The sequence below is a fragment of the Strix uralensis genome, chromosome 1 (assembly GCF_047716275.1).
Source record: "Strix uralensis isolate ZFMK-TIS-50842 chromosome 1, bStrUra1, whole genome shotgun sequence".
Lineage (NCBI taxonomy): Eukaryota > Metazoa > Chordata > Aves > Strigiformes > Strigidae > Strix > Strix uralensis.
The window spans coordinates 150598095-150621171 of record NC_133972.1 but is presented as its reverse complement, the minus strand read 5'-3'; the positions used below and the strand labels follow the sequence as shown (position 1 = coordinate 150621171).

Genomic DNA, 23077 nt, shown 5'->3' with positions numbered 1-23077 from the left:
TCTGTATTGCTGTTCAGTTTCAAACCCACTCTAACCTTGGCTTTTCTAATTCTGCTTAGTATCCAGGCAGTGCTTCTTCATTTGTCTTTAGTAATCTGTTCCTGCTTTTTGTATGCTTCGTTTTTTGCACTTTAGCTCAGTCAGGAGTACCCAGTTCATTTAAGATGGGCTCCTGCTGTGGTTGATTATTATCTTGCATGTCAGGAAAGACTGTTTTCATACTTTGAGGAGGCTGCCCTTGATGCTTAACCAGCTCTTCAAGGTTCCATTGCCCTTTAGGGCAGCATGCCCTGAGATACCACTTACTAGGTTCTTTAACAAGCTGAGGTTTGCTATCTGGAAATCTGGTTCTGCTACTTATCTTTGTCACTTCCCTCCATAACTTAACTTCCACCATCTCCTAGTTGCTTGCCAAGGCTGCCTCTGCCATCCCTGCTGAGTTCTTGCTCTACTCATGAGTAGCTGGTCTAGTGGAACACCTCCTGCAATGGGCCTGTATAGCATCTGCAACAAAAATTATTACTGCTTACTTCTGCATTTTTTTTTTTGTACCCTGCTATGTTGCCCTCCCAACAGGTATTGGGGTGGCTGACACCACCTATCCCACCCCCGCCTCCCTGAACAATAGCCTGTGATCAGAGGCTTCTTCCAGTGCTGAGGATGACTTCATCTGCTTCACCTTTTTGATGGGATGGTTTGCAGCAGATGCCATGATGGCATCTACCTTTTGGGCTACCCTTCTGATTTTGACCTATAAACTCTCAACAAGTTTAAGTGTTCCACAGCAGAGCTGCATGTCTGTGTAGAGTTCAACCCTGTCCATCCTTCCTGCTTGTTGCTTGTTAGGAGCCTACATCCATCTCTCACAGCTTGCTAGTTGTGTGAACTATCCCATTGTGTCTCTAATTCCAGTGTCAGTGTAGCTCTGCAGCTGTGCACAGGCTGTATACTTCTGTACCCAGGGTTTCATATGTACCCGTCTGTCCTACTTTCTCTCAAAGGGAGTGAGAAAACATCCTCTGCAACCTTGTCCAATATGTGCTTCCTCATTCTCTGTTCCTCTGCTTACCTGAAGGCTTTGGTTTCTGTTCTCCAGTGAACCTAGTTTAAAGCTCTTCTCACTAGGTTAGTAAGCCTGTTGGCAAAGATATTCTTGATCTCCTTTGTTAGATAGATCCCATTGTTTTCCCCAGTAGTCCTCATTCTTCTGAGGATCCTGCGTTCATAAAACTACTAATGCTTTGCTGCTGTTAGCAGGCCTGCTGGAAGGTAGTGATCTGCAGATGCATCTGATTGGGGCTTTTCTTTCATCTAGCAGGATCAAGATGATGATCACACTGAATCTTATACACTTAATACAGATTTCTCAAGGTCCCCTTGGTGATGCTGTCAGGGTCAATGGGGATGGTGTGAACAGGTGCGTGGTTTGTGAACCAAGTGATCTCTTTGCAAATATGTTTAATATAAAGGTAAAGTTGTTTTTAAATAGTGACAACTTAGACGAATGTTTCCTGTTTGAAAGGCACATGGTTCTATTATTTTAACTGACCTGTGGTTAGGACTTCCATTAAGGTTCTTGACCTTATTCACAGTGCTTTGTCAGAAAAACAGAAGAAAAAACAGAAAAACTTTGAAGAACCAAACTAAATAAATTGTTGATCACAACTGTGTGTAGACATGACAGATGCATCTTGTTGTTCTACTAAGTCATAGTAAAATCTGTTTTCCTATGTTATCTGTACTTAGTGCAGTGCTGAAGAGGCTCTGTACTGTTCTGCATTACTTCCAAGGTTGTGCTCAAAATCTGGTTAGCCAGTTCAGTACATCAGAGATGTCTTACAGAAAGCTGGAACTTGGTAGTGAAGAATAAAGGGCTGAGGAGTCAGACTTCCATATTCTAATCAGCTCTTTATCTCCCTGTTAGTGCTAGCTAATGTTGAGCATGTGACCATGGGAGATGCCTGTGATTTCCTGAAATAGTTTTCCATGTAAGCCACTAGATATGTTTTAGATAATTTTATGTTGCTGCTAGGCTATAGTAATTTTCAAACTACGGGTAGAAGACTCTGATTTGTTAGCACTACCGTGAATTATCCAGTATAAAAATGCTAATATAAGGAGAAGATGGGGTCTGTTGCATTCTATTCAATAAACATTACAAAAGTTATGTTACTGGGATCAAAACACAAATCTGAAAAAATACCAACGCTAATCATCACCTGTGCAGTGAATGATCATTGTTATCTTTATTGTGGCCTATTTCCTCTATGACTTTACATGCAGCATGACATGGGCTCAGTAAGAAGAATGACACTTGCCACCTCACTTCTTTCATGTGATCCTATGTTGTTACACTTCAGTAAAACTGGTAATTCTCCTATGGTAGTGAGTTCTTATTCCATCCATTACTGTAATATTGAGGTGTCCCCTTAGTTATAATATAGGAGGAAGAAGGGATTATCTCCATTAGTTTGAGACAATTACTGAAAGTCTTAGACCAAACCTTGCCTTCATAAGAAATTTAGATGTCATGATTTAGTACCTCACTCAAGACATAGGCTGTGATTTTGTTTGAAGAGTACTGTCTTCACACAGAGCATGCAGATCTGCTCAAAAAAAAGTCTGAAATGTAATTGCTCTGACAGTGAAGCTCAAGGAAAGTGACTTCAGAAGAGTGTAGTCTCACTGACGTTTGCAGCAGACAGCGGAAACCAGAATCTAACGTTGACTTCAGACTAGAGCTGCAACCCTAACAACTCTTTTTCTCTCTGAAGCTTTCTGCCTTAATTCATAAATTATACTTCAAATATCACAAGTGGGAAGAGTATCATGGTAAACTGTCATCTCTTCTCCCCTGCTTATTTGCTCATCTCTCCTGCATCTCAGCCTCTTCGTTAGTTCAGCCTTGTCTTCACATAAATGAAGACTAGGAGAGGTATGCAAATATAAGATCGGTGATGTTCAAGCTTCATAGCTTCTGGTGGAGAAATGATTATACCATGGTGCCTTTATTTGCCATGAGATTGGATTTACCCAGTGGCTTGACCTAATCGGACTGTTTAGATGCAGTAATCTGATACTTCCTAGAAGCATCAGGCTTAATGTGCATGTATTACTTAGTGTAAAAAGAGCAGCTGGGAATGGACTTAGGCAGTTAAAGCAATTCAGCTGACCCAGACCCCTTCAGAGGGGCCCTCAGAAAGGAGAATGACTGTGAGCAGAGAACCTGTGGATGAGTTGTCCTAACAGCTGCATGGATTAGGTAGTGTGTAGTAGACTGCATAAATGCACCCTTAAGTCTCCCTTGTGCGTGGCATCCATAGCCAGTTAGATGTGAATATGTGGATTAGCTGGTCTACTAATAGATGTGGAGCACCTGAATTTGCTGCTGTTTTGCTCCAAATTTCTATTTTAAAAATGGGCTTCATAGCTAATGTTTTTATGTAGGTTGTAGAGTTTTTCACCTTTATCACTGACATTCATTTTAATATATAACTTGCATGTGGTTTTGATGATGAAGGATTTGAAGCTGCTTCATGGCTGACTCATATTCAGAGGGTAGCAGCAACCCATCAAAGGGATACTGCATACAGAATTAGAACTAGTCAAAGATACAAAGCAGATAAATGTTCCACAGGATTTTAAATAAGGTTCTTGACACAACTGGAAATCAGATACAAAGTAGAATGATAATAACTGTGGAATTATACTAAGGTGCAAGGTATAGAGCATACTACGCTGATGGAAGAATGGTGCTGTGTGTTTAAAAGCTCAGAATAAAATAAACCAACTGTTTTAACAGGAAACATAATACCCATATGGTTTGATCAGGAATAGTACGGTATAAGAACCATACATCCAGACCAGGATAGCAACATTGACTGTAAAGTATTCCTAATATTAAAATGCTAAATAGTTTTGTTTCTTTTAATTGTTTTGTGTGGTAGTTATCAGTGGCATTACTTGTATGTTAACATCAAACTACTGTTAGAAGTAGAGTACTGGATATTAAGTACATGGCAAGTTGTGTGCTGTGACATGGCATATTATGGGCTGATTCTGTACTTTAGCTGTTTCCTTTGTAGGTTGAAAGTCACTTGCAGGGACACAGGCACTGTGTTACCTACGTAGTGTCTTTTAACCTTCCTTATGAGAAGAGCCTGTGATTTAGGGTAAAGACGGGAGGAAACATAATTAGAAAGTATTTTGATGTGGATTTTAAGAGTTTATTTGTGGTTTTGTAAGAATGAGTGAATAACTGGAGGAGCTTTGGATCTGTTTTTGTATACTTTAGTCTGTTGTTGCTTCCAACAATTGGTAGGTTCAAAAAGTGTATCTGCCTTACCTATTCCCCCAAATTGCATCAGGCTTATGTTTGTGTCAACTAGTCTCTATATGATGTAAAGAAGAACGATATGTTGTCTTTTGTTGTGTTTAAAAAAAAAAAAAGTATTTTCATATATTTCTCAATAAAACGTTTTTTTCATATTTTGTATATATGAAGACATAAGCTGTTGATGCACTTAGGTAATCTGTCTTCAAGAATATGTCCTTTTAATACAAGTATATACTGATGGAATGCACTGTAAAATCCAAACAGGGTTAACTGCTATGCTCATCACACAGGAAAAACCAGAATAGAACAGAACAGAACAGACTATTTCAGTTGGAAGGGCCCTACAACGATCATCAAGTCCAACTGCCTGACCAATTTGGGGCTGACCAAAAGTTAAAGCATGTTGTTAAGGGCATTGTCCAAAAGCACTGACAGGCTTGGGGCATCGACCACCTCTCTAGAAGCCTGTTCCAGTGTTTGACCACCCTCTTGGTAAAGAAATGCTTCCTAATGTCCAGTCTAAACCTCCCCTGGTGCAGCTTTGAACCATTCCCGTGTGTCCTGTTGCTGGATACAAGGGAGAAGAGATCAGCACCTCCCTCTCTGCTTCCTCAGGAAGCTGTAGAGAGTGATGAGGTTGCCCCTAAGCCTCCTTTTCTCCAAACTGGACAAACCCAGAGTCCTCAGCCACTCCTCATAGGATGCCTTCCAGCCCTTTCACCAGCTTTGTTGCCCTCCTCTGGACACATTCAAGGACCTTCACATCCTTCTTAAGTTGTGGGGCCCAGAACTGCACACAGTGCTCAAGGTGAGGCTGCACCAACGCTGAATACAGTGGGATAGTCACCTCTTTTGACTGGCTGGTTATGCTGTGTTTGATGCACCCCAGGATGCGGTTTGCTCTCCTGGCTGCCATGGCACACTGCTGACTCGTATGGAGCCTGTCTCCCTTAATGCAGATCTGCTCTTCAGCTACTCCTCTCCTAATTTATACTTGTGCCCCGTATTACTCTGTCCCAGGTGCAGAATCCGGCATTTGGAATTGTTCAGTTTCATGCCACTGATGATTGCCCAATGCTCCAATCTATCTAGATCTCTCTGTAAGGCCTCTTGTCCTTCAAGAGAGTCAACAGCACCTCCCAGTTTACTATCGTCAGCAAACTTAGTAATGGTGCATTCAACTTCTGTATCCAGTTTATTGATAAAAATACTGAACAGATCTGGCTCTAGAATTGAACCCTGAGGAACACTGCCAGTGACTGGTTGCCAGCCAGACATAGCCCCATTCACTACAACTCTTTGAGGTCTGCCCTTCAGCCAGTTTTTCACCCAGCACACTGTGTACCTGCTTATCTCAGTTGGACAACTTGTCCAGAAGTATCCTGTGAGGGACAATATCAAAAGCCTTACTAAAATAAAAAAACCCCCCTACATCAGCTGCCTTCCCTTCATCCACAACATAGGTGACCTTATCATAGAAAGATACCAAATCAGTTAAACAGGACTTTCCCTTTGTGAACCCATGTTGACTGTGCCTCATGATTGCATTGTTCTTTAAATGCTTTTTCAGTAGTACCCAGTATCATCTCCATAATTTTTCCAGGAACTGAGGTTAGATTAACAGATTTATAGCTTCCTGGGTCTTCCCTCATGCCCTTTCTATAAATTGAAATGGCACTGGCTAGCTTCCAGTCAGCAGGGACCTCTGATATGAAGCTTTAAATGCAGACCAGTCAACTAAAACAAACTACCCCTGATGTATTCAAATTGGCATAAGTGTACCTAATCCTGCTGTATGGAATAATTTAGTTGTAAATGATACTAATACAAGAATCACAGAATGGTTGAGGTTGGAAAGGACCCCTGGAGCTCATCTTGTCCAACCCCCCTGCTCAAGCAGGTCTATGTAGAGCTGGCTGCCCAGGGCCATGTCCACGTGGCTTTTGAATGTCTTCAAGGAGGGAGACTCCACAACCTTCCCTGGCAACATATTCCAGTTCTTGGTCACCCTCACAGTAAAAAAATGTTTTCTGATGTTCAGAGGGAACCTTGTGTGTTTCAGTGTGTGCCTGTTGCCTCTGGGCCTGTCCCTGGGCACCACTGAAAAGGGCCTGGCTCCATCCTCGTTGCACCTTCCCTTCAGATATTTGTACATATTGAGAAGATCCCCCTTAAGCTTTCTCTTCTCCAGGCTGAACAGTCCCAGCTCCCTCAACCTCTCATCATAGGAGGAATGCTCTAGTCTCTTAATCATCTTTATAGTCCTTCATTGGACTCTCTCTGGTATGTCCATGTTTCCCTTGTAATGGGGAGCCCAGAAGTGGACCCAGCGCTCCAGGTGTGGCATCACCAGTGCTGAGCAGAGGGGAAGGATCACCTCCCTCCACCTGTTGGCAGCACTTGGTCTGATGCTGCCCAGGATATCATTTGCCTTCTTTGCAGCATACAAAATACTTAAATACCATGAATGTTGTGCAAAAACATCTGCAAAAGACAGTTTGGGTCTACAGAAACAGTGTAACTAGACCTTTTTGTACAATGCTTTGTGTGTCCAGGAAGGGAAGAAATGCAGTATGTATGGCAATGTTTGTGGTTTTAGAAGTATATTTTGGAGAATTTTGTATTTGTGTGAGTGCTTTCAGTGGTATGCATAGGTGGTGTATGTTCTGCAAAAAGTTTAAATTGCACAAAAATCAAGAAATTAATGATTTTGAAAGATTTTTTTGAGTCTTTTTATTTTTGTGATTCCATGGTAATGTTCATTATGGCAATACATTATTTTCTGAAAAGGTAACTTTGTCTGTGCAAGGGGAGTGTACTTTCTTGGCTTGTTGAGTAATGCTGGAAATTAATTTTAAATATTATAAGATATTACAGTTAAATGTTTTGTCTGTGTATTATTATGCATATACTTGACTGTGTTTAGCAATAATATAAGCAGGAATTACTTTAGTGACTGCATCATGCTATATAGATGATTATTATATAGGGGTGTGTATATATCATCGCAGAATGGTTGGGTTGGAAGGATCCCCAAAGATCATGTAGTTCCCACCCCCCTGCCATGGGCAGGGACACCTTCCACTAGACCAGGTTGCTCAAAGCCCCGTCCAACCTGGCCTTGAACTCTGCCAGGGAGGGGGCAGCCACAGCTTCTCTGGGCAACCTGTTCCAGTGTCTCACTACTCTCACAGTAAAGAATTTCTTCCTCATATCTAATCTAAATCTACTTTCTTTTGGTTTAAAACTGTTACCCCTCATCCTATCTCCCCTCCCTAATAAAGAGTCCCTCCCCGTCTTTCCTGTAGCCCCCTTTAAGTATTGGAAGGCCGCTATAAGGTCTTCCTGGAGCCTCCTCTTCTCCAGGCTGAACAACCCCAGCTCTCTCAGCCTGTCCTTGTAAGGGAGGTGCTTCAGCCCCCTGATCATCTTTGTGGCCCTCCTCTGGACCTGCTTGCAGGTCCATGTCCTTCTTATGTTGGAGGCCCCAGGGGTGGACACAGTAGTCCAGGTGGGGTCTCATGAGAGCAGAGTAGAGGGGGAGAATCACCTCCCTTGACCTGCTGGCCACACTTCTCTTGATGTAGCCCAGGATACAGTTGGCTTTCTGGGCTGTGAGCACACATTGCTGGCTCGTAGTCAGTTTTCCATCCACTACTACTCCCAAGGGTCTCCTCAGGGTGACTCTCAACCCACTTAGCCCCCAGCCTGTATGTGTGCATGGGATTGCCCCGACCCATGTGCAGGACCTCGCACTTAGCCTTGTTGAATTTCCTGAGGTTTGCACGGGCCCACCTCTTGAGCCTGTCAAGGTCCCTCTGGATGGCACATCCCTTCCCTCCAGCGTGTCGACCACACCACACCACACAGCTTGGCGTCACCTGCAAACTTGCTGAGGGTGCACTCAATCCCAACTGTCCTTGTCACCAGCAAAGATGTTAAACAGCGCTGGCCCTAATACCGACCCCTGAGGAATGCCACTTGTCACTGCTCTCCACTTGGACATCGAGTCATTGACTGCAACTCTCTGAGTGTGACCATCCAGCCAATTCCTTATCCACTGAGTGGTCTATCCATCAAATCTGTGTCTCTCCAATTTAGAGACAAGGATGTTGTGCAGGACAGTGGCAGATGCTTTGTGCAAATCCAGGAAGATGATGTCAGTTGCTGTTCCCTTATCCACCAACTCTGTAACCTTTGCCCTTAGTGAAGCCATGTTGACTGTCCCCAGTCACCTTCTTAATTTCTGTGTGCCCTAGCATAGTTTCCAGGAGGATCTGCTCCATGATCTTGTCAGGCACAGAGGTGAGACTGTTTGGCCTGTAGTTCCCTGGGTTTTCCTTTTTTCCCTTTTGAAAAATGGGGGTTATGTTTCCCCTTTTCCAGTCAGCGGGAACTTTGCTGTACTGCCACAACTTCTTAAATATGGTAGATAGTGGCTTAGCAACTCTATCTGCCCGTTTCCTCAGGACCCGTGGATGTATCTCATCAGATCCTATGGACACATTTTATGAAGCACGAGTGGGTGAATCTAGGACATCTGGAGTTTGGGATTGCCGAGTCTCAGAACACATATGGTAGAGTAAGCCTGTTCTCCCTTCTCCCTGTGCTTCCCTCTTACTGTTGTTCCTGATAAACATGACTCATGCTCTCTGCGTAATTCTTACAGGTGACATTCATTTGTATGGGCTTTTCTGATCACTGTATGTATTTTGATTGTTACTTAACAGATGTTACTTAACATCCTGTTACAGGATGGAGTCCCCATCCCTGGAGGTGTTTAAGAGGCGGGTTGACATAGCGCTTAGGGATATGGTGTAGTTGGGAACTGTCAGTGCTAGGTTAACGGTTGGACTGGATGATCTTCAAGGTCTTTTCCAACCTAAACAATTCTGTGATTCTGTGAATACTTGTTCTAGATGAAAGTGGGCAGGAAGTTATATGCCTATCTTGCTATACATTTGTCAGTGCTCAGGATCATTTCTTGCTGTATATTCAAGGTTAAATGCATGGAAGTCTTTTGAGATTCAGGACATTGCATTGTTTCTCAGCTGGGGTGGATCTGGCAGAGCTCTAGCAGAAAGCGTTACACTCAGCATGTCATAAACCAGTCATGATACAGTATTTGTTAATAGCCAGAGCTTAAATTGCCTGTAGCGTGAGTCTTCAGATAATCACAGTTTTAGTGTACTTCACCACAAAATTACTACCTCACATAAAGACAATTTTCATTTTCTCCAAATATCCTTCTGACCATACTTCAGTTTGTCTTACAGTTGATTTAAAGTCCCTTTCTTGCTTGACTGCAGATCAGGTAGATGGTTTTATTCCCTTGGCACAATGCCAGGAAAGCTGTCTTGTTTGAGCTGTGTATAACAGGGTTTTCAGTTCTCCTGATATACAGTCCTTTGAAGCAGCAGAGCAGTCAGCATAAAGTAGCACAAATAAAGGCTTTGAGCAGTGTACCACTGAATAGAAACACTGAAAGATCTTGGAGATAAATGGCAGGCGAAGAATGCATAATGCATAGCAGAGGCAGTAGCTGCTTACTGTGGAGCATGGAGCTAATGCCACCATGAGTTTCATCCTCTGCTCTCATAGAAAAAGGATGTCAAGTCACTGTGACTCTTTGGGTATAGCAAGACATGCATTTATTTGGAAAGCAATGCCAATTTGAGCAGCTCCTACTCTGCTACATCCTTGTTGACTATGTCGTGAATTGAATTGGGGAACTGATTTGTTGGAAAAATAATTTGGCAGACAGGTTTGTTTTTAACAAGGGTCAGTTACAGTTTGTGCAGTGGAAGGGCTGACACACTGGGAATTACTGCTGTAGGTGGCAGTGAAAGGAGGGACTGGAGCCTGGTGCTGCTGTTTAGATAAGTGTATGTGTAACTGTGCCCTTGGGCTCCACGCCCAGGTTTTATGAGACTGGATAGAAGCTGGAATAGGGAAGTGGTTCTGTTCGTTAAATGATTAAAACATGTTATAAGCAACTCAAGTGTGGATAATCTTGATGACTAATCATTTTTCCTTTCTGTTGAGTCATTCTGTTGGCTTAGAGTGATTATGTGTGGGTTTTTTGTTTCTTGTGGGCTTTGGTGGTGTTTTTTTTCTGGAGAGGTGTGGATGTGTACCGACACTTTCAAAACTGAAACTGGAAGGAATTACTATTGCTTAATTTAATTTCTGTGTAAGATTGGAAAAGTAGAGAAAGAGGGGAAAAATGCAACCCAGTGTTGCAGCCAAATTAGAGTATTCATCTTCAATTTTGCAGTTTCTTGCATTTCTAAGAATGTCTATTTGCTTAGTTCTTATATTAAAGCATCCATGTACTGTAATTGAAAAGCGTTTCAGTTGCATGAATAATTTCTTTTGTCTTTCCTTGAGAAATTGCATCTCATGGAATGAATTATGTGTGTTTTTGCTTTTATTCTAGAATAAATGTTGCTGAAAAACTGAGAAGTGTTCTCAGAGGGTCTGGTACCTGCAAAAGCTTCACTCTTGCTGTTTTTCTGATAACACTTGTTCAGGAGCTTGTGTGATCCTATTATGTTGACCTAAAGCAATGAAGATAAACTGTGCTAACTGATGGCTTAGTAGTCCATGTAGTTTATGAAGCAGATAAATGAAAGTATATCTCAATTATTTTTTACTGTATTATATTTTCTTTGGTAATGAAATGTCTGTCAGCTTGTTGCCAGTTGATACTTGCAGCTTATTGAAAATTTGTGATGGTATATGAATTCTGCAACATATTAAAGTAGTAACTAACAGAAGCATTTTGGACTGCCCAGTTTACACTACCTCTGTATTTATACTAGGCATTTAATCGTTGATAATTGCTTAAAAAAAAAAGTCAAGCAAAAGAGTTCTTAGTGTTTCCTTTGTGATGCTTTTACAGAGTTCAATAAATATTCCTGTTGTGATTTTTTTTTTTCTTCAAATTTTCAGTTTTGTTTCTCAATTTGTATTCGGTTACTTGACTAATGTGAGAGTACCTTTCCATTCATCCTGACTGAAAAATAAACGGCAAACATGATGTGACAGAGAGCTGGGTATAACTGCGCAAAATGTATTGTTGACTTCAGGTTCTAAAGAGCCTCAACTCTTCTATCTTAATTCTCAGAAGTAACTGAAGGCCATGCTGTTATGTGACTGTCATAAAATACATTCAGGGCCAGCTATGTTAAGATTTCTGTTAGTTCAATTGTACAACTTTATAGTAATTATAGCATAGCTCATGTGGATTATCTACTCAATATTAAGAACTAACAGGAAACCTTTGCATAGACAGCAAACTAATTAACATGGTTGGTAGATATTTTAAAAGAATACAGTATTTGTGGTTGGCATAGAAGAGCCATATATTCAATCTGATTGTATTTTCCTATGAGGATATCATCTATCAATTGTCAAATGATGCAGGTAATTTAAAAAGAACCCAAAAGTTCAGTGAGCCTTCATTCTCTGCATCAGTTGGCAACAAGAAAAGAATGGTGTAAGAAAAAGTTGGTAGCGTCTGGTTGGCATCCATTCTCAATCATTTCTGTAATTGTCTACAGTTAAAGGAACAAGTGATAACAGTTATTGACACCTTCCAGCATAAGAGTAGCCTGACATCTTAGTTGTCCTTTTTCAGAGCTGAGTAGGGTTTTTGGGAAGGGCATTGGGGAACACCTGTACAGGTGTAGTTCTACAGCTTTGTGTCAGTATGGAGCACAGGCAGAGTGACAAATACTTATTTTCAAAAATTAGCATTTACTTACATTCCTTACAAAATTAAGGTACTAACCTCAAAAGGAATGGCTTACTTGACAGACTTCATTAAAATTCTGTAAACTTCTCGGAAACTGGGCATTTGTATTTCTGCATGCTGTATTACCTCCCTACAGATAATAAGTAGCAAGCTATCCCTGACAAATATATTTTTTGCAAGCTTTGTGATAAATAATTATTTGGCTCTTTTCTGTACACCTTTGTCCCTTGCTTGTTGCTTTGTGTTTTTTTGTTCTTGTGAAGAAGGTCTCATGAGAAACTAATAGTATAATTAGAAATAGCTGGTGGGCAAGGGCTTGATACTACTAATTGTAGACTTATCAGGCATTTCATATGCAGGAATTTGAGAAATAAAGAAAACATGGCATTCCTTTCATCTCTTTCCAAATGTAGGACTGTGCTAGTTTGTTGGGCAAACTGTGTAAAGAATTTAAGGGCATGGATGTTTGAGGAATAGTGCTAGCTTTCCACAGTAGAGAAAGGGCTATCTCTTTTTCCAGGGAAGTATTCTGGGATGTGCCATCTGGTCCAGTGGTGACCACCATTACCTTTGTTTTGTCAAAGGTAATGCGTAACTTGACAATTAGTATGTATAATCTTAGTGATAAAAGTATTAGTTGTATATTGTAGAAGCTGTGCAGCAGTCTTTTATGAAGGATGTCAACATCTAAAGAGTAGTAAGTTTTGATTGATAAGCAAGAGAATATTGCATATTCTGCCATCTGATCTGTATCAGTCAGCTCCTTCTCTAGTTTTGGAGCTTGCTTGCTCTAATTATATTCTAGACCTGTAAGACTCTAGCTATATGGATCAAGTTCGTACATCAGAGTTTTGAATTGTAAATGCTATTGGGTGTATTCCTGTGTTAAAATACCGAAGATACGTTGTCTATATTATCTGTAATAATCAGTATGAAATGATCATGTTTTAAATAGTTCAAATACATAGACCCTTGTGTATACCTGAAAATGGTTTTATGTTTTCTTGCAGCTAACAGAAGATGAAATTGCAACTATTCTGAAATCTACTCTTAAAGGACTTGAATACTTGCACTTTATGAGAAAAATACATAGAGATATAAAGGCTGGAAACATCCTTCTTAACACCGAAGGACACGCAAAATTAGCTGATTTTGGTGTGGCTGGCCAGTTGACAGTAAGTACCTGTGGAAAGATCATTTAAAAATGCTTTAGTGCTCCTAACCATGTTATTCTACTTTTGTCTTTTTCTTCTGCCTTGAATTTTGTGTCTGAGGAGTGACTAGTGGTAGTGGTAGAGCTAACATTCTTTATCATGATGGGTATTTAATGTATTGTAAGGCTATTTAGTTTTTAGTTGTTTATAACCCAGTGTACTTCAAGTGCCTGAAGATCTCACTTCAGACTTCTGTTTGAGGTTTGTGATCATTGTCACTTGTTTGGCTTCTCTAGGCTGATGGGCTGAATCTGCTTGGTCTTAGTTGAAGGTCACTACCATTTGACCTTTGGGTGGCTAATTTAACTTTTAAATATTGAATTAATAGAAAAAGAATCTGAAAATAAGCATCTCTGTTTTAATTGCATAAATAATATAATTACAGGACACAATGGCAAAACGTAATACTGTTATAGGAACTCCGTTTTGGATGGCTCCTGAAGTAATACAAGAGATTGGCTATAACTGCGTGGCAGACATCTGGTCCCTTGGTATCACTTCCATAGAAATGGCTGAAGGAAAGCCTCCATATGCTGATATTCATCCAATGAGGGTAAGTGTGTGTGGTGGTCATGGTGGTCTTTCCTTGTTTGTTAAAAAAACCAAAAAAAACCCCCCAAACCTCAAAAACCTACTGGAATCATAAAACTGTACATTTATGGACAAAGATTTTAAGGCTAAGGTTTTTTTTACTTGCTGTCTTGCTTTTTATTTACTGCAGTTTGCTTGTGTTTTAAGACATCCCTGTAAGGTTTCAGAATGCTTTTATTTCCACTTGTGAGAGAGCTAAAGCAATAAGTGCTTAATTGACTTGAAGGCACCATATAGAGCCTATTCCATATTGTACCTGCACTTGGAGGGTTCCGTAACCGAGAGGCCATCCTCCTTTGAAAGGGAGTTTTGAAGTAAAGATGACCTAAGGAAGGATTCAGGATTGTCCTATGTGAGAACTGCTAATATTAGTAACCCAACAGTTTTTATTTATTACTGACTCTTAAAGTCTGCTACTGAATTAGTTTACTTCTTGCAAAATAAAATGTAAACAGAATTAGTTGCTTTATGAGAAGCAGCAGTTATAAAGGAATTACTTGGTGAAGTTCATGGGGAACAATGTTTATCTAGGAATAACTGTTGCCACTGTTAGTCATGCTTTTATTTTTTTGAAATGAACTATACAATAGCTACACTGATTGCACTGAGCATTAATAGATACTCTGTTCTTGAATTGTTTATAACTAAAGCCCAGTCGGTATTAATAAGGCACTTTATTTTGCTAAAAGCAGATTTTTTTCATCTCCGTTTTGCTGAAAAATGACATTCACACTAGATTATTCAGTTTTCTTTTGCTGGTGCCTCATATATCATGATCTTAATATACGGAAGCCACCACTGTTGAAAGAGGAGTTACTGTTCATATGATTACTGTAAGGTGACTCATATATGAGTTCAAGTGTATTTAGTGCTGTTGGGTTCTTGATTTTTGCTTGTGTGTGCTTGTTGGAGCAGAGAAGGTTCCTGAAGTTTTATGGCAATGTGAAGCTTGGTTAAAGCTAGTGTTTTGCATTTAGAAACATTACATAATTTTGGAAGCAAAGCTTAGTAATTTTCCTGCACCATATTTTTTTTCCTGTGCAATTAACTATTTAAAAATTACTGTTCAGACTGAAAATACTCAGATGAAAGCTGAGAACAAAGTAAGTATCTCTGAAGCTTATTTTTGATGGGAATTTAAGATGAAATAACATTTTAAAAATATTTTGAAGAACTGTTGATTACAAATTAAATACATTCGATCATGCTGGGGGTTTTGGTTGTATTTTTAATTACATTAAGTACATTCATTTTAACATTATTATATGTAGTTACACTAGCTGCTGAAAGGCGAGGACTACATTATCAGAGAGGATTTTTATATGCATGACAATAGCTGCTTATAAATCAAAGGTCACTGAGTTTGAAAGCTTGTGAATCTGTTTAATTCTTGTAATCAAATGAATGCTATCAAAGGCCAAAGTAATTTAGCACAACAATTCTGGATTACATAGAACATGTGTTCTTGTTAATAAATAACGTTATGGTTTTTAAGGGCTTGTATGCAGTTAGTACTCTTTTGTATATCTGATACCTACAGTTTTTCTTAATTTTTATTAGTGAGTTGTTACAGTGGTTAACAAGAAATACACAGATTTAAGTTGCAATAGTTTTCCCAGTGTCATATGATATAGCTTCACAGGACTTTTGGACATATGTAGATGCTTTCTTACTTTGCTTTAGTTGTGACACAGAATTGATACAGGCAAGCATGAAAGCTTGGGCAAATTTTCATTGCTTTTTCTAGATGTTGCTGGAGTTCTGTGGTATTTATGTAAGGCACAATTTTGTAACTTGGGAATGCATGTTGAAATTACCATGTGCACTATTTTGCTGTAGGCTGGTTGGCACTGCCACAAAGGTAATGCACTGCCAGTAGGCCATTTCCTTGTCAACTGCATTTACAGCTTAATAGAAATATTACATGACTTCTTTAAACAAGTGTTTTGGCAGAGAGGAAATAGCAGATTCCATGCAAACAAGCATAGCTTCCTTTGCTTAACCACACTCTAGCTACTCCAAAGAATTGTACTAGTTTCAGCTGGGAAAGAATGAGAGGTGGGGGATGCAAAATGGAATTTCATGTAGAGGGAAAAACCAGCAGGTTTTCTCTGTTTAAGTATTCCTGATGTATTTGACTGCATCAGTGTTGTCAATGCTATTTCATTTGTTCCTGCTGCAAACCTGAGTTCAACAGAACATGCAGTTGTCATACTCAGTTTGAGGCTTAGAGGTCAAGACCATTTGCCAGCTCAGTAAGTCTAATGCTTTATTCACCTAAGAATTACGGAATGCCTCACATATTTGATGTCCTTTTGTGCTTTTGCTAATGATGAAAAGTGAAACTTCTCTATTTTCTCCGAGTTTTTCATCAAGTAGAGTTTTCAAGTAGTTTTAAAGGAGGAAAAATACAGACATCCTCAAGGTTGCCCTAAAACGTGGTGATACAGCCACTAGAAATAGCAAGAAGTTTGCTGATAAGTCAAAAATTACTCAAACCTAGATAATTTCACCATCCAGCAGGGCTAAGAGCATGTTGATTGCAGTAGTCTGTGTAGCAACCAGGGTTAATGTGGCTAACAGTGTTTGCATCTGCCTTTGATTGTTCTGCTGGGATGAGCAGTTATGGATTTATAGTGAAGCTAATTAAAGGGGGCTTCAGTGTGGTTCTAGAGCAAGACTCAATCTCCTACTCTGAAGTTGCAGTGATGTTTTAACAGATGTGTTCCCGTGTCCCCCATTGACTGCGGCATGTATGCTGTCCTGTAGTGATAAAAGTATTTATGTCCTACCGCTGTCTGAATTTAATTTAAACCATTAACTACTTTGTTCAGTCTCTCCTCTTCATGCAATATCTGTCTGTATTATTTGTTCGTTTCTAAATTCCTCTTTTATTTTATTTTATTTTTTTTAATGTATAGTGGAAACATAGAGATTGGCACTGTTGTGCTTTTTGGTAAAAATTGGGAACATGCTTTTGAAATATCTTTCGTGTTTGCTAGAACTGAACCGGAGAAGTTGTAGAGTTGTAGAAGCATGTAGATGAACAGGGGAAGTGGGCTGAGTGGAGTTACTGCCTTTGGTCACAGCCATGCAATGAGCCTTGTAGCCAACTGTAAAACTGCAGCCTGCTTTTTATAAAATTTGGTCTTCTTTGCAAGGTCAACACTTACTGTCAGGTTGGTGTGCTTCAGATAAATGCTGGTAGTGCTCTTCAAAAAAAAAAAAAAAGAGAGAGAGAGAACCCCCCTAAACTCTCTTCTTTCATGCTTATCAGTCAACTGCAATAATTCATGTTGCTGTGGTATGGAAGAAGCTGGTGGTAGATGTGTTTTTCAACACCTCACAGTATTGGCCTTTGTTTCTTTATGGTGAGGTTTGTTGAAAATGGACATGTGGGCATCACATGTTCTGCAGTGAATTGGAGGAAGCCAATTTGAACTGCTTCCATTGGCCTTAAGTCCAATCATGATATTTACTTTTCCATGGCACTTACCCAGATTATCCATGCCTCCTGCTTAGCCTGTGTCATTTCCACCCTGGGCTAATCTGTTTGTAATAACCTCTTATTCCTGATGTAGTTTATAACAATCTACCATTTCCCAGTTTTTTATTCTCAGCATATTGCAATAAAACAGGAGACTGAAGTGAGAATTACTGCTGTGTGAGACTGTAAGATTCAAGGAAGGTGTCATGTTGAGCATCACTGTCTGATTGAGACCAGTTTTTCAATCATTGAGAAAATAGTTTCCTCTAATGCCTTTTGTGCCAGAAGCTGAGGAGAGGGAAAAAGAAAAACTACTTCTGGTGATGTCAGATGTCTTTCTGTATAGTCACTCTTGCATTTCTTCTCTCCAACAGATGGGGTTGTCTCATTGGTTTCTGTAATTTTCTTTGAGAGTTCACCTATCTTATCTCAGCATTACTGCTCTTAATTTAGAGTGGGTTTGTAAAAGTATGTTAAATGATTTTCTTATTTTAGTGCTTTTGCTTATCTTTAGAAAAGAGTTTTAGTTAACTTCTAAAAGTCCTTTTCCTTTTAAGAACTTTCTATGAGATACTTTTTGTTAATTTGTAACGAGATCTTGCCTGCTGTTTCTAGATAGAGTGAGCTAATATTTAAAGAGATTTAAACTATGGATTTTTGATTGTACGTTACTGTTTATTATTTTACTACCTCTTCAAAATCTTCTGGAAGAATGTCAGTGAGCTGTGGTGGGACTCACTGAGTGTGATTTCTCAGGGAGTCATAATTCCTCAATATTTCTGTTGTGCATTCTGTTATGATAGTTCCCTTTCAATTAAATATCCTATGTGCTTTTAGGTGACCTACCGTATTATTTTAAAATAGTTAAATCTTAAGTCTTGAAGAAAGCGTGTGAGACCCTAACACATCCAGTTCTTTGAATGGCAGGAATGCATATAGATACGATTTTGTAGCCTGTCCTACCTGTATGGACTTTTTCTGGTTGGGCATATCAGCTGAGACAAGGTGTTAGACCTTCCATGGGTAAGTGTCCCCCCACAAAGCCTCCCTCCTTCTCCACCTCACCCGTTCTTCCATCTTTAAATGCTGTTGCCATGATACAGCTGAACTTCATGGGGTAAACTTCCAGTGGCCTTCAGTTTGTATGCAACTGAAGGCAGGTGTTGCTTCATAATATATTTGTCTCTGTGCTACTATTTATAGCCAGAACTTCAAGTAGGTGTTATAACTTTATTAAAAAAAAAAAAAATGAGCACAGTTAATAGCAGACAGTATTTGTCTAACAGAAAATAAAGTATGTTCTCTATATAGATTGGGAAAAAAAGAAAAAAAAAAAAGTCAAAGGAGTTGCTTCCCACATAAATCACTGCAAGAAATGTAACTCCATATGGTAATAGGATATGTAGCGTTTTTTTCTTTGAGAGAGCGGTACTATTATGTGGTTCAAACCAGTTGCACCTATGCTAATACCAGTGCTGATCTGGGTATTATATCTTTGGTAGTGTTCTTTTTTTGTTCAGCAACTTGCTTTTCTGGGTTGAACTCTAAGGAGGTGTGACTTACTTAAATAAACCCTTAAATAAAAGAGTTCTTAAAAAAGAAAGCTTTAAATTTTCATTTAAATATGCTGCTACTTCCAGTGAGTAGGCAGCCTGTCTACCTGCTCACCTGAAACGTGAAGCCAGATAAGATACTACTTTGAGCAGTACATTTTAAGAAAAAAGTGCCAAATGCTTTTTCATTTGGGATTTATTTAACTTGTCAAAATAAACATAGGTATTTATTTATTTATTTTTAACCTTGAAGAATGGTCAATGTTTATGGTGTGTGAATAGACCTCTTTACTTAAACTGCTTCTGGTGTGGTAAGGTATTGCTGAGGTGCAGACCAGTTCCTAACACCCTGTTCATGACTTGACTCCTTTCAACAAGGCTTCTGGAATTGAGAGATGATAAATGTTGGGCAAATTAAAGTAAGTAATTGTGTACATTTCAACTTGCAGATCTGTGTGTATTCCATTTTTTGTGAGCAAATACTTGGTGTGTGTACCTAAATGAGATATTTGCAGACTTTGATAGAACCTTAACATCTAGATATTAGATCTGCTTATCACCAGGAGAGTTGCTCTTTCTGTGAGTTCAGATGCACATTAGTGTTTGCTGTAATTGTAATGAGATTTGGACTTAGTTGATTCTTTTGTCAGCATTCTTTAATAGGTACGTAAAATTACGTTTTCTGTGGGTTGTTATACGTAACTTAACTTGAGGAAATACATTTATATATTTTCTGGAATACAATTAAAGCAACTGTTAACTATTGCAGCAATATCATTTCTGCTAGGTGAAAAGAGCCAGTTTTTAGGTACTTGCTAATTGTGTCAGTTTGTCAGTTTTCACTATGGTTGAGTTATTTTTAGCAGTGGATTGAAACTAAGTGAAGTGCAAAACTGTAGTCCTGCAGAAAAATCATTGTCAAAGTTGCACTTGTGGCTCCTGGTCAAGCTGCTCATAGAGCTGCAAGAGATCCTGCTCTATAGTGGGGTTTTTTGGGGTTTTTGTGTGGTTTTTTTTTTTATTTTTTTTCCCCAAGAGATATATGAATCTCCAGACTTAAAGTTATGATCTATGATTTTAATTAAAATATGCTTGGTGTTCACTTATGTATGTAGGGTGATCTAGGGAGGGTTCAGGTGTTTTCCTCCTCAGGCTCCTCTTCTTTGTGGAAATGCTAAGCATAGATACATAGTAACCTTTGAACATAACTTCTTTTTTAGTACTTAATGTCTGTAGAATTCATGGAGGAAGCGAATTTCAAAAGGATTTGCTTATTTGCTTATGAAAGCCCTCATATGGACTTCCTGTAGAGGAGACAGTGGGGAGTATTCTGATGAGTGAGGAGATCAACCCAGGCAAGTGCCCCCAGGGTATAGTCTAGTTTCTTGTGATATAGAAATTTAATTCTTTCCATTTTCCAGCATGCCTAGCATAGAATTTTAGTAAAAGTTCCTATACACCACGAACAGCTTATCCAAAAAAGGTAAACAGAGTTAAAGAAATAATATGTGAGTTGGCCTCAGACACTGAAGACAAGTTTAGAGGTGTCCGGTTGCAAAACATATGAAATAAACCCTGTGTTAATTTACTTATTTTCTTAAATTGCAGTCGATAATTCATTGCTTCACCAGATTCAGTTACATGTATCGATCCTCCTAAAGAATGATGTGCTAGCATGGCAGCGGCCATTTTCTGACACTTCATAGCTTGCTATGCAAAGGGATAGTATGCTTAAGATCAGCCTGTTTCATGTGGAAAGGAGAGTTTTTGTAATACTGTTGTGAGAGCAGCATAGGAAAAATACCATTTGTCCTCTGGCAAAACTTACAGATGATAAAAATTTTCTCCCTAATACTCCAAGGAACTTTTGGAAGAGGTTTTCCACATTGCTTTATCAAGAGCCTAGACTTCCTTCTCCCCACAGAAAAAATTGACAGATCTCTCTGATTTATGAGACTCTTGAGAGAACAAACCACATAAAAGACTCAATACATACATTGATTCAGTTCTCTTTCCCTAGAGATTTGCAAAGGGTGCGGAACCGGCCTGATGATCTGATTTCTTTTCATCAAGATACTACCTCACCAGTATCTGGTTCTTCATAGAGAGGAAAAATGACATAGAGCAGGATGTAAGGAACAGAAGAAAGTAAAAGATGGGGATAACGGTAAACAGGGTTGGGTTGAGTTCAGCTTTAGAAATCCAGAAGGTTCTACTGAGATAAGACAGCAGAAGCTGTGTGAGGTCTGGAAGAAGAGTTCACTAATGAGAGGAAATCAGTGCTTTATAAAGGTTCACATTCATTAATATGTGTTTGTCTAATCAGCACAGAATGATATGACATTAGCATTGATACACATACTATGAAAACATTAGATTACTTGAAACGTGTACGATGATTAAAGTGGAGGATAACAAGGCCCTGTTCCCATCCACATTAAAGCTTTTGAAAAGTCTACAATCTGATATATGTAATTGTTATCTTCCTGTAGGTATTGCTTTTCTTATCTACTCTTCTTTTTTCTTGCATCTAACTTGTTTTTTCCTTCAATGAAGAGACAGCTTGAAAGTTCACATAGTAAAACTGTTGCAATATAAATTATTATTTTGTTGCAATATAAAGTGCAGTTAAAAGTATTTGTGGTTATAGAATCCAACATAAATGCTTCACTGTGGTTTAGAGAATGAATCTTCACTCCTTCATATCGCTAGAATTTTTGGAGGTAGAATAAATAATATGTTTATTACTGTTATAGGTATAAACTATTTCAGTTTTTAAATTATACTGTGTTTGTTGGTTGCATATGTGCACAAAAAGGAAATGTTAATCTGTGTAATAAAGTAGCAGAAGCAGAGAATATTTGAAATTTGGACTGGAACTGGAGTTTAATTTGAATTAAATGGAAAACATTTATTTCATGCTTCTAAATGAGGCTTTAATTAAAATTAAATTAGTTCATCTTTTTAGACTTACCCCTGAATAGGAAATTTGAAACATACTTCAGTTGATGGTTGGTTTTCTCTGACTTTGATTAATCACTTTCAAAGTAAGTGGAGGATCAGTACAGTAATTTTATAATTACACACAAGTGAGTTAACTTGAAACTTTAACTAACATAACTGTAAAGGAAGTTTGATCTTGGTTAGTTTCATGTAATGCTGTGTATCTTTTGTGTATGATTCAGATTCTTAGAAGTGTTAATCTGAAGAAAGGACCATGCCATGATACTACCCGCTTATTTGCAAGATACTTTAATAGGGAAATGTTTGACCTGGGAATATTATTTTTCAAAGATGTTGAAACAGTAAACAGAGGCTGAATGAAGCCATGAACTTGATGGAAGGATTCTTGATGACTTGCATGAGCATTGCACCAAGGCCTACATCTATAAGCATTGTTAAAGGTTATTTGATAGAACTGTTAATGTGGGTAAAGCCAGGAATGTATTCAACAAACCTAGCGCACCATGGGTTAATTTTATTCTCTGCTGCTGAGATGGCTGCTTTCTCTCTGGACAAATGTTAAAAACAAACAAGCAAACAAAGCACCACCAAAAGAAAAGCTCATTCAGAAGTTTTAAATCACTATAGATCTGCTCATTTGTGATGTTAGTGGAACTGTAAACATAGATCAAAGTGCAAAGTAAAACTATTTTGCAACTTGAACATCTCAAGAAGATTTTATTTGAAATAGGCAATTGGTAGTAAATCATCAAGATGTATTAAAACTAGAATCACAATTTTAATGTTACAAGATTTTATTTCATTTTACAGACTTATTTGAAAAAGCCTTTCCATCATTTGTATACATCATTGTACACGGAATTTATGCAATTTCTTTTTAACTTGCACTATGGACTTTGAAAATTATTCAGCAAGGTGTTTATGTACAGACTTAGGAGAACTACTTTTACTAAAAATTCTACAATACCCTGCAGGATATTGTAAAATATACCACAGATTTCAAAACTTTTAAGTGAAGAGCTATATATATTTACTACAGATGCTTCCCTTTATTTCTATCATCTTTCAAGTTCCAGGATTAACATAAAATATACAAGGTTAATTTTTATTCAGAGGTCTGGCAGCTAACTTTATTGAAGAGAAGGGAATTTGTGTATTGCTTTTAATTGAAGG

The 23077-nt window shown here is 38.7% G+C and overlaps 1 protein-coding gene across 8 annotated transcripts in view; it reads left to right on the top strand.

Annotated features, from left to right (window-relative positions):
- Positions 1-23077, top strand: part of STK3 (serine/threonine kinase 3) — a 170767-nt gene that overhangs the window by 19473 nt on the left and 128217 nt on the right. For all 8 annotated transcript variants that reach the window (XR_012631028.1, XM_074885159.1, XM_074885212.1 and 5 more), the window contains exons 5-6: positions 13106-13270; positions 13695-13862. Coding sequence is in view for 7 of the 8 variants with exons in the window: in XM_074885159.1 (XP_074741260.1) it covers positions 13106-13270; positions 13695-13862 (333 nt within the window). In the remaining variant the exon portion in view is untranslated. The remainder of the gene's footprint in view (positions 1-13105; positions 13271-13694; positions 13863-23077) is intronic.